The following is a 9,480-nucleotide window of genomic DNA, read 5'->3' as shown; positions in this document are numbered from 1 at the left end:
TCCTTTGGCTTCAGGCTTCAGGCATGCCAGCTGGCGATAAGTACAAGGACTGTTTGGGCACGTTGTCCGAATGGCGACATAGCACGTCGGTACGGCATCACGGATAAAAACCCCGCAGGAGATTACTGGAAGAAGATTCCAGGGAATGTTTCTTGTTTGACAGGCGAGTTGTGTTTCGTTCTCTTTTTATATATATATATGTTTCGTTCTTTTGTGGGGCTTGTAGTCGGAATTGCATCCAGTACAGTAGTACCTCTGGTTACGTACTTAATTCATTCCGGAGGTCCATTCTTAACCTGAAACTGTTCTTAACCTGAAGCACCACTTTAGCTAATGGGGCCTCCTGCTGCTGCCACCAAATTTCTGTTCTCATCCTGAAGCAAAGTTCTTATCCCGAGGTAATATTTCTGGGTTAGCGGAGCCAGTAACCTGAAGCGTATGTAACCTGAAGCGTATGTAACCCGAGGTACCACTGTACAGTCATACCTCAGGTTACAGACGCTTCAGATTGTGTGTTTTCGGGTTGCGCACCGCGCCAAACCCAGAAGTGTTGGAATGGGTTACTTCCGGGATTTGGCACTCGCGCATGCGCAGAATACTAAATCGTGCTTTGCACAGAAGCACCGAATTTCAACGCGCGCATGCGCAGGCACGGCTTTGCAGGTTGCGAACGCTGCAGGTTGTGAACGTGCCTCCTGCACGGACCACATTCGCAACCCGAGCGTCCACTGTACTTGAAACATGAAGCATGCTGGTCTGAGCAGGATCATAATTAATAGCTGGATCGCTCAGTGGGTGGAGCACGCAACACTTCATCTCGGTCATGGGTTCAAGCCCCATGTTGGGCAAAAGATTTCTGCATTGCAGAGGGTTGGTGTAGCTCACCCTCAGGGTCCCTCTTTCCAACTCTGCAGTTCTATGTTGTTGTTTTCAAAGTGTTGAATGTCCTCTTCTTAAAGAGAACATTGGATGAATACAGTCATACCTTGGTTTTCGAACAGCTTGGTTCTCAAACATTTTGGCTCCCAAACGCCGCAAACCCGGAAGTGTCTGTTACGGTTTGCGAACTATTTTTGGAAGCCGAACATCTGACAGGGCTTCAGCATTTTCCGATTGGTTGTAGGAGCTTCCTACAACCAATCGGAAGCCGCACTTTGGTTTCCAAACGTTTTGGAAGACAAATGGACTTCCGGAACGGATTCCATTCTTTTTTTTCTTTTAAAAATTTTTTTATTCAAAGTTATAACAAGACATATTATCCAAAAACATATCCTTATTTCCCCCCTATTTTTCCTCCCTCCCCCTCCCCCCCCACAGAACCCCCCGACTTCCCTCAGTTCCAGTCTTTGGTTTCTCCAATAATGCTGTTTTCTGCATGTTACAAAGTTGTATAGATCCTCAAACTGTTTAGCTGATTATTATCAGTAAAAAAATTGTGAATGTTTATTCAAAACCTGCCAAGGAGTCCAGTTCGCTTTGTTGCGTCTTCAGATACTTTGTGAAAAGTTCCCATTCATCCTTAAAGTCACAGTTATACTTGTCCCGTAGCTTATATGTCAGTTTTGCCATTTCTGCATAGTCCATCAATTTTTCTTGCGGAATGGATTCCATTCGACTTCCAAGGGTTTCCACAGAAAGCCTTGCGGAGAGCTTACTAGAGAGTAGGTGGAAAGGAATTGATCTAGAGCCGGGCACCCGGCTCATCAGGGCGATGCATCTAACGTCCCTTTGGGCGCTGCTTTCTTAGGTGTGCTTGCCACACATACGGGATTAAAAATCAGGTGGTGGGCGTGCTCTTCCCGTGGGCAGTTTAATCAGGTCTGTTTTGGCCCTTCCTCCGTGTGGCATTTAAGTAGGAATAGTTGCAGCGATACTGTCAAACAACTCCCCACCCCATCCTGCCTTCAGCTGAACTGTTGAACCTGTTAGGCTTCAAACGGGATCTTTAGCACAGGAGACACAGCAATGCAAAGCAGGCAATGCTTCTGGGAGTTGTAGTACAGGATGGGATGGACTCCTTAGCTAACAGCCTGTCTGTTGGCCTGCTAAAATTGAACCTGGCAACTTTTTTCTTCCTCAGCTACTCCTCTAGATGAACTGTGGGCTGTCGGTCCTTCAGGCTGCCTCCTTCAGCGCCTCACTAAGACCTTCCGCCATTCTCACACGTTGCAGAAGCACAGCGACGCTTCCATGTCGTTCCACTCAGACGAAGACGAATGGGAGGTAATATGAGGCCCCGAAGACCTGGAGCGCTAAAACAGCATGGACATGCACGTGGGAGAGTTGGGCCAGCGTCTGACAAGAATTAGCACTTTGATATATAAAACACTGACTTTGTCAAATATCCCCCAAACTGTGTAGTGAGGTGTCTTGTTTCTGTATCTCTTGGGCGAGATGGGCAACGTGGCTTTAAGAAGTCTTTGCCATAGCTGTACCGTTTAAAAATACTTATCGATTTAACCTCGTTAGCAGCAAAACAAATGTTGCTCTAGCATGAAAATTAATATCTGTGCGACATTGGGGAGGACGTCTGTTACATAGGCTGAACAGCAGGAATACATTTTTTAATGTCCTTGTACTTTTACACCGCGTAGGGGGAAATGGGTGCAATGTGGAAGATGGTTACATTTCAGAACGAGAGAACCTTTCTCAGTAGAAAGTCAATTCAGCAAGGCACAGTTTGGCAATTGAGGTGAAAACCTCTTGGGACCATTTTTATCGTAACTTCCAGGGTTCCACTGAACCTTCGCTCTTCGGTTACTAATTTCATACCTTGCTGAAAAGTTTGGGTTCATCCCAGGCTTTGTGCAGACATTGGCTCCTCTTATGCCTAAAACCGGGACACTAATGGCTTTTGTTTCATAGATACCCATGAGAGGATTAGGCAGAACATTGAAAGTCAAGCTTGTAATATGAAGGGGGCGGGCTGTGGGTGCCCATTGAGATCCATGCTTGGCCTGACTGAACTGTAACCAGAGGAGACTCTGAATTTCCACTTTTGTATCACGAAACAAAACGAAAATAAAGAAACTGCATCTCACGAGAGAGTCTCTGGTATTGGTTAGGTTTTGTCTTCAGAATGGTCCTTTAAAAAAAAAGCTATATTAGCTATATATTGCAATGTCTTATACTTGAGATGTTTACAGAAGAAGTGCTTGATAATTTACTAATCACTGCAATTTACCGTATTTTTCCGTCTATAAGACTCCTCCATGTATAAGACGCCCCCTATTGGGGGGACTCAGATTTAAGAAAATGGGGGGAGATGTATCTGTGTATAAGACGCCCCCAATTTTTGACATTATTTTTAGGGGGGAAACCTAGTCTTATACATGGAAAAATACGGTATATTTCATGAAGAGTTAAAAAAAAAAAACCAATCCAAAACTCTAGGAAAGAGCTTGATTCCAGTGGCTTGGATGGGAAAGCCTTCCCTTATAGTTTTAAGGATATGTTTATTTGAGGAACAGAAGCACCCTTGGGGGTTTTTAAGCAGCTGCTAATGAACCTGTGGATGAGCCAACTTAACAGCAGGGACTGGGGGAGGGGGGGCACGTGTGGAGAAGCTTAGAGAACCCAATGCCCAGGTCAAGTGCCACACCTGTTTCCTCCTTAAACTGCCCTGTGGTAGATTTTCTGGGGAGAAACCACTGCAAACCAAGAACACAGCACCTCTGCATATTGAGAACTAAACATTCGGTCACGGCAGATACCTGTTTTGCAACAAGCGCTTGCATAACGAGTGTTACGCTTCTTCCCTTTCAGTTTAGGGTGACTAGCAGGTCATATTTATTTCCCTCCGAGACCTGATCTGTTTTGCTCGATCCCTTCCTCATCTATATATGGAGCCGGCCTCGGAGTTTCTTTTTATAGTCTGCCACTGGATCGTAACCAACTCAGCTGCCGAGGTTCACCCAGGTCACTAGATGGTCTGTTTGGGGAGCTTCGTCGGCAAGCGAGATGTCAAGAGGCATCCAGGACATTTCTCTGAAGTCGGGAACTTCTGGAGGTTGGAAACAGGCCTGTTTTGCACTCCTCCTGGTCAAGAACCAGATGTTCATGTTACAATACTGAAATATTATACTTTTTTAATTAAAAAAAGACCTCATAATAACAGCTTGGCTTGCTAGTTTGTATTCTCTGTAATAGGGCACCTTGCTTTGTTCATTAATATTAGCTGGTGTTTACAACCCTTTTAAGCCAATAAGTTTTTTTTTATTATGTTTCATCCAACAGTCTAAAATGTTTACCATCTTTAGTTTCATTTCTGTACAGCTGTGCATGTGTTTCCCCCCCCCCCCATTGTGCTTTCAGATAAGTGCAATAAACTATCCTTTTTTCTTAAAAAAAAATGCTTGGATTATTTTTTTAAACAAATACGGCTTCCGTGGGGCAACGTAACATCACTAAACCAATACACAAACTGCAATGTGAGCTGAAATCGTGTAACAACTTCTGCTCACCTAAGATTCAGTTTTCTTCTGCAAAGCCTGGAATAATTTAAATGCGACCGCATGGACCATTCAAGCTGAGCATACACCAAAAATTCTGTCCTGGTGCACTGCAAACACGCAGTCACTCTTGCATGGTGGCGCAGGGAACACGCAGCTCTCCAAATGTTGCTGGACTGCGGCTCCCATCGGTCTCAGCCAGTGTGGCCAAAGCTAAGGGATGATGATGGGAGTTGGGAGTCCCAGCAATGGAGGGCCACTGGTTCCCCATCCTTGCTACATGGGACCAGTGGCGTAGCGTGGGGGGTGCAGGGGGGGCCGGCCGCACCGGGCGCAACATCTGGGGGTTAGGGTTAGGGGGCGCAAATCCACGGGTTACGGGGCACAAATTACTTGCCTTGCCCCGGGTGCTGACAACCCACGCTACGCCACTGCATGGGACTCTCCTGTATCTACAGCTCTTGAAGCCATGTGTCTGCAAAGACAAGACATGCATCTCTGGAGGGGTGGGAGATGCAGGTATCTCTGCTTAAGTAACATTAGCCTGAGGTGGTGTAGTGGTTTGTGCACTGAGCCAAGACCTGGGAGATCAGAGTTCGATTCCCCACTTGGCCATGAAGCTTGCTGGGTGGCCGCGGGCCAGTTACTGCCTCTCAGCCTAGACCACCTCACAGGGTTGTTGTGAGGGTAGAATGGAGAGGAAGGGGAATCATGCACACCACCTTGAGCTCCATTTGGTACAAATGTAATACCATATTTTTCCGTCTATAAGATGCCCCTATGTGGTGCTGTGGTCTAAGCCACAGAGCCTAGGGCTTGCCGATCAGAAGGTCGGCGGTTCAAATCCCTGCGACGGGGTGAGCTCCCATTGTTCGGTCCCTGCTGCTGCCAACCTAGCAGTTCGAAAGCACATCAAAGTGCAAGTAGATAAATAGGTACCACTCCGGCGGGAAGCTAAACGGCGTTTCCGTGTGCTGCTCTGGTTTGCCAGAAGCGGCTTAGTCATTCTGGCCACATGACCCGGAAGCTGTACGCCAGCTCCCTCGGCCAATAAAGTGAGATGAGCGCTGCAACCCCAGAGTCGGCCACGACTGGACCTAATGGTCAGGGGTCCCTTTACCTTACTATTTTTAGGGCTCCAATTTAAGAAAATGGGGGGAGATCTATCCGTGTGTAAGCCACCCGCAAATTTTGCACATTATTTTTTAGGGAACAAACCTAGTCTTATATACAGAAAAATACGGTAAATAAATTCCTTTCCCTGATGCAAAATATTAGGGAGTAACTGGACAAAAGGAAGCATGGCGCTTTGATCCCTTGCCAAGCGGAGAACATTTCTGCACATTCTCCTATCTCGTGGCCATCTTTGTATATCAACGTTGCTAACTGTAATCAAGGTGTATAGGTGACCAAATAATCCTAAGTGTTCCATTACGCTAGCTTTATTTGTTAATGCGTGTATAGAGATCTCGAAGAGCAGAGGACAGTCAGGAAAGAGTGGATTTCTGCAGTGTTACCAAGGAAGAAGGCAGAGAGTTTGGCAGCAGGACTGAGCATGCGAAATGGCAATTTAGTGCCTGGAAACATACTTGATCTCCCTTAATAATGGCAGGCACATTAATGTCTAATGCTTAATAATGGCAGGCACATTAATGTCTAATGAGGCCAACGCTGTTGTTACTATAACTATGAAGTGAATTAATAATGGCTTAAAACGATTCCCAGTCATGTATCGCATTCCAAATAAACTCGTGAAAAACAAGCTTTTAGTCACAGACGTTTAAATATAATACAGGTGGCAGAACCTTGCTGTCACTTCTGGGGACAAAAGGCCAGTCTAGCAGATAAAAGTTCGGCTTCCTTGGGGAAATTTTCTTTTGAATAGTTAGATTTCCTAGATAAATAAATGGGCTCTTTCTTTCTTTCTTTCTTTCTTTCTTTCTTTCTTTCTTTCTTTCTTTCTTTCTTTTGTATCCTGCCTTTCTCCCATAGACCCAAGGCATCTCACAGCCTTACTACTACTACTACTACTATTACTACTACTACAAATACTACTGTTATTTATATTTATATTTATTTGCCTCCCATCTGACTGGGTTTCCCCAGCCACTCTGAACGGGTCCCAACAAAATATTAAAAACGCAATAAAACATCAACCATTAAAAACTTCCCTAAACAGGGCTGCTTTCATATGTCTTCTAAAAGTCATGTAGCTCTTTATCTCTTGGACATCTGATGGGAGGGTGTTCCACAGGGTGGGCGCGACTACCGAGAAGGTCCCTGGAACCTCACTTCTTGCAATGAGGGAACTGCCAGGAGGCCCTCAGAGCTGGACTTCAGTGTCTGGGCTGAACGATGGGGGTGGAGATGCTCTTTCAGGTAAACGGGGCCGAGGCATAAATTAAAACAAGTCTTTAAAATAATGAGACCTCAGCTGCAGTCTATAGTGTTATCCAGTACAGTGGTACCTCGGGTTGCAGATGCTTCAGGTTACATACGCTTCAGGTTAAGAACTTTGATTCAGGATGACAACAAAAATCGTGCAGCAGCAGCAGGAGACCCCATTAGCTAAAGTGGTGCTTCAGGTTAAGAACAGTTTCAGGTTAAGAACGGACCTCCGGAATGAATTAAGTACGTAACCAGAGGTACTACTGTACTGGATGCAATTCCCACTACAAGCCCCGCAAAAGAACAAAACATATATATATATATAAAAAGAGAACGAAACACAACTCGCCTGTCAAACAAGAAACATTCCCTTCCAGTGATCTCCTGCGGGGTTTTTATCCATTTTATCGATTCCAGAACGAATTAAGTTCTTAACTTGAGGTACCACTGTAGTGGATTCCAGCATCTACTATTTCTACATAGTACATGGAATAGTCTTGTGACGTCACAGCAGCACTTGACATGGAATTGCAACGGTTGGTATGATAGATGACTTCACCTACCTCCCTCATTCATTTTTTTTCCATAAGGCTCTGCCTATGTTAACTTGTAGATCAAGGACTGCACATGCAATTTTGCCTTTCATCTCTCATACCAATTGAATTATGGTGCCAAGATGGGCTGCTCATCTTGGCAGAGCTCAAAGCAGACTCTTCCTGCCTCCGAAATTGCTGATTTATGCCTTCTGAGATTTCTTCGGCTGTATGATATACTCCAGTGGTTCTACTGGAAAAGGGGATCTCATCAGATTAGCTCTGATGTACCTCCCGACTCTATAATTTCACTGGCTGCAGAACAAATTGAATATGCTATCTTTGAAACATTATAGTCTTACAATTCTGCCTTACAAAGCAGCATGTGTCATATTTCTCTTAAAGTGCTTTACATTTTCATTTTGCCCTGTCATTTGTTATGCTTATTTGTTAATTTATATATATTAAGTCAGAATACTGGACCATCTATCTCAGATGTCCCCAAACTAAGGCCCGCAGGCCGGATAAGGCCCGAGCGACTCATTTATCCGGCCCGCGGCAACCCCTGCCGCTCGCTGCCGCCGCCTGTTCTTACTGGCACAGCATGGCACGGCTGCCCACTTCTGGGTTGGAGGAGCACTGGAAATAGTTTGTGCGCATGTGCAAGCGTTATTTCTGGTGCACATCCGGGTCGTAGGAGGCCCATGCACATGCGCACAAGCTATTTCCGGTGCTCCTCTGACCTGGAAGTGCGCTGGAAATCGTGTGTGCGCACGCATATGGGTGCGCACTCCCCCGTCCTCCAGCCCACCGTGCGATCGGTGCTGGAGACACAGGCCTGAGGTGCGGTCAGTTTGCTGACCCCTGATTGAGCTCAGCATTGCCAGCAACTGACTGGCAGCATCTGTCCTGGGTTTCAGGCAGGAGTCTTTTCCTAGTCCAAACTGGAGATGCAGGGGATTCAAGCTGGGACCTCCTTCATGCAAAGCAGATACCACAGAGCTATGGCCTTTTCCTCTGCAATGCCAGTTTCCCAAATCTGGCCGCTCTACCAGTTAACTTGCAAAATCAGCATCTCTTGGGAGGAGAGTCAGTTCACCCTGTGGCTGGGAACCTTCCTCCCATTATAAGAGAGCCCCCTCAGCAGCAGAAGGAAGCAGGGCCTTGAGTCATCCCTGTATGAAACGAAAATCTGCCCTTATTCCCTTATGGGGGACACAAGAGCCCTTATAGAGTCCTTTGGTTGGAGAACAGAACAGAGGCCAACCAGAGAATATTGAGAAGCAAAGCAGCTAGTAAGCCTGATCTTTATTGAACTGTTGCAACAGGGTGCTCCCCTCGCACGCAGGAAAGGAGGAGGACCCAGAACCCAGGTGTGCCCGCCCTTACATAGACATTTTAAATTGCCCACCCTGGAGTCCAAGACCACCCCCAGAAACATCATACCTACATCACAGAAGGGGCGGTCTACAGCAGAAATCTGAGTCCGTTGTTTATCTCCTGTCGTTGTTTATCTCCTGTCTGGCAGGTTACCTTTTAACGCTTACTCGGTTGGATACCCTGGGGAGCCTGGCCAGTCTTTTGTAGTGACAAATACTTAGTTCCTGAGCCAGGGCACAGGCTCACCCTATTCATACACAGATATACCCTTAAGACAGGTTTTGTAAATGAAAAGACAATGGGGAGGCTTTTCCATTTTCCTTTGACCTTGCAGAGAAAACATTTGGTCAGTTTGGGAGCCAAAATGGCTCCAGGACTGCCCTCCTGTGCTGCCTCAGACATGTCTTTTTTATCAATTCAGTATATATTTTTTTAATTGTCAACTAATTCTGTGTACATTGCGGCAGCCTTTGGCTATGTGCAATAAAACTGACTGAGACACTGAGACTGAGACACCTGGAAAATCCATGAACATTTATTATAGATATATAAGACCTTAATCGTTTTATTTCACCCCCCCCAAGGTTTCTCTGCCCCTGTACACTGTCCCGTGGAGCTGATTTGCGGTGAAGCAAGATCACACTCCAAGGGGGTCCAGTGCTTGATGTTTTCTTTCTCTCCCTGCGTGTGCTTTATATCCCTCCACGCACATGGAAACACTCTGCAAG

General features: G+C 45.9%; 1 protein-coding gene across 1 annotated transcript in view; it reads left to right on the top strand.

The window, feature by feature from the left end:
• Positions 1-4,352, top strand: part of TECPR2 (tectonin beta-propeller repeat containing 2) — a gene marked incomplete at its 5' end in the record, with an annotated part of 55,299 nt that extends 50,947 nt beyond the window's left edge. The window contains 3 exon segments of the mRNA XM_083516994.1: positions 15-16; positions 22-163; positions 2,081-4,352. Coding sequence (XP_083373120.1) covers positions 15-16; positions 22-163; positions 2,081-2,232 — 296 coding nt within the window. The 3' untranslated portion in view covers positions 2,233-4,352.
• Positions 4,353-9,480: the final 5,128 nt, after the last annotated feature.

Source organism: Podarcis liolepis, assembly GCF_965112155.1.
Source record: "Podarcis liolepis genome assembly, chromosome: 1".
Classification (NCBI taxonomy): Eukaryota; Metazoa; Chordata; class Lepidosauria; order Squamata; family Lacertidae; genus Podarcis; species Podarcis liolepis.
The sequence above is the reverse complement of the archived record's forward strand: the minus strand, read 5'-3'. Positions and strand labels throughout refer to the sequence as shown.